Source organism: Ruditapes philippinarum, unplaced genomic scaffold (genome assembly GCF_026571515.1).
Source record: "Ruditapes philippinarum isolate M1 unplaced genomic scaffold, ASM2657151v2 ctg17903_1_1_1_1, whole genome shotgun sequence".
Taxonomy (NCBI): Eukaryota; Metazoa; Mollusca; class Bivalvia; order Venerida; family Veneridae; genus Ruditapes; species Ruditapes philippinarum.
Genome location: NW_026864820.1, coordinates 14,765 through 17,323, shown reverse-complemented (window position 1 = coordinate 17,323; position 2,559 = coordinate 14,765). Strand labels below are relative to the sequence as shown.

General features: G+C 32.5%; 1 protein-coding gene across 1 annotated transcript; it reads left to right on the top strand.

Moving 5' to 3' along the window:
• Positions 1 to 239: 239 nt before the first annotated feature.
• Positions 240 to 2,135, top strand: LOC132726956 (atrial natriuretic peptide receptor 1-like; the record flags this gene model as incomplete). The annotated part of the gene is given in 2 exon segments (XM_060712371.1): positions 240 to 338; positions 1,668 to 2,135. Coding segments are annotated over 2 exon segments (200 nt in total), but the record flags the coding sequence as incomplete, so codon positions are not given.
• Positions 2,136 to 2,559: the final 424 nt, after the last annotated feature.

Below are 2,559 nucleotides of genomic sequence, written 5' to 3'. Positions count from 1 at the left end.
ATACAGAATTTTATATCAGTACGTAATAGTTAAGTTAAACTTTTTAACTGATTATTTCAAGCAATACAAGTACACATATGCGCACACACGCACACGTACAATGTCCGCTCTTTGTTTTTTAAAATACCTTGTGGATATGCTTTGAAATCACACAACATATTTTCCAAAACTTAATTGATTTATTTTTAACATTTTTGGATAACAGGTACTCATTTTTTTATTAGACATTTTTGTTGTAGGTCCTGTTTGTGCGGGTGTTGTAGGTAGGAAAATGCCACGTTATTGCTTGTTTGGTGATACGGTTAACACCGCAAGTAGAATGGAATCAAATGGAGAAGGTATCATCTTTATCTATTACTATATTTTCCTATTTAAAGCAAGATGCCCCAATATGGTAAACTGGGATAAGATTTCAAATAATTACTTACCTCTTTATTCGCCGAAAAAGTTGAAAAAATCTTCTGTAATACGTTTCATTTTCTGTTAATAAGGTAGTCGCCGAAATAAAAAGAAAAAAAATAATCAATTCAACATGGTTATATGCCCGCACGAGATCCGGGATCGTGTTTTAAAGTTAGTCAGTATCATCTTTATCTATTTCTATATTTTCCTATTTTAAGCACATGCCCCATTATGATAAACTGGGATAAGGTTTCAAATAATTACTTACCTCTTTATTCAGACACGGAAAACAGTTAAGAAAATATTCTGTAAAACACGTGTTTTCTTTTAATAACGCACACGCCGCTATAAAAAGGAAAAAATAATTCATTCAACATGGTTATATGCCCGCACGAGATCCGGGATCGTGTTTTAAAGTAAGTCAGTATACAGCATTATATATATTTCAAGCTTGTCATTATATTTGATATTATATTGTGATTAATTAATCATAACTTTTTCGTGCCACATGTCACGACAAATAGTATCTTTGTGTCCCATAACGTTTGATATTATCCCGGAAATAGTGTTTCCCGTATCACAGGTCCCGTTATTGTCCACTTCCATCACGTGGTACTAGAAATAAAATGGACTTAATTCCGAAGTATCATAACATGAAGGTATATCTCGATTGTTGGGAAGCGGACTTTCTGTTTTCGAAGCAGACAAGTCAAAATATATATGTTTCAAGCAATAATTTGATCTCTTTAGACTATTTAAAGCTTTTGAAAGGAGTTTTTGCATTATTAGAACAACGGTGGATTTTGTGTTATCTTCTGAGGGCATGTTGCTTTAAAATGTATTTTGTACCATGGGAGGTACACGTTAACAGTTTTGATTGGGTTAATAATGTTAATATCTCTATCTTAAATCAATCAATTCATATAACTGGTGTAGAAAATATCAACATCATAAAACGATTGTACTCTAGTGTCAAAAGGTCAAAGCAACGAAAAAGAAATTAAATACAAACCAAGAAAGAGAAAAAAAAACATATGACAGAATTAATGAAAATGCCAAAAAAAAAAAATACAAAATTAATAAATAAAATATTAAATGAATTAAATAAATAAATTAATTAAAAAATAAACAACATCAAATGATCAATGTTTGCGCTATATATGATTGTTTGCTATGTCATTTAAAAACTATTTGAAATGGTCTTTTACAGAAAATCATGACAAACGTAAGCTATTTCTTTGATAACTACAACTATCTATTTTTAGCAATGAAAATTCATATCAGTGAACAGACAAAGCAGTTGCTAGAGGAAGATGTCAACTTTATCATTGAAGAAAGGGGTATAATTGATATCAAGGTTTGTTGAGAGAAAATTGTATTGATACGTTTCAATTAATGTAAGCGTTTTATCAGTTAGCCTGGTGACGTCCCCTTGTGGCTTAGGAGTCGCCTTTGAGGGTTGAGGCATCCGAAATGCAGCCACAGTTTATCCATGCGTGATCGTAAAAGGCCACTAAATATGTCTGAATTACTGGAGTCTGTGCATCTCCTACCTCCAGCAGGCGAGGTGGTTTTGACCCCTAGTGTTGCTTTAAGTTTGTAACATCCGACGTTAAGAAAAAAAAATCATCTTTCCTGTTTCGGTGCCATATGACCTAAACAAACAGCCTGGTGGCAGCAAGATATACTGAATATACTTATGCGACCAATGCAGACCAAGATCCATCGGCATGGTTCCTATAAATAGAATATTCAATGAATTTACAATACGTTAGAACGCAAGAATGTTTTGTTTGTGTAGATTTAAGGAAGGACAAATACAATTAATACATGTATCGGAGTAGTGTCATAGGGAAAAGTTTAAGTGTCTGACCCCGACAAAGTCTTGCGAGATCTTGAACCTCACACTCGAGTATAATTATATTTATTTATAGAAAGGAAATAGAATATTGGTTCTGTATTATTTGTATTTGATTGTTTTTCTTTTCAGGGAAAAGGGCCAACGCACACATTTTGGCTGATTGATGAACTATCGAACAATTCTGTTGGCTCTCTAAAGTAGAGAAGAAGACAGCGAAATGTATTATTAGAAAATTTATAAAAGCATTATTTAACATAATTATGATGACAAGGAATTTATAGATACAATGATTTGAA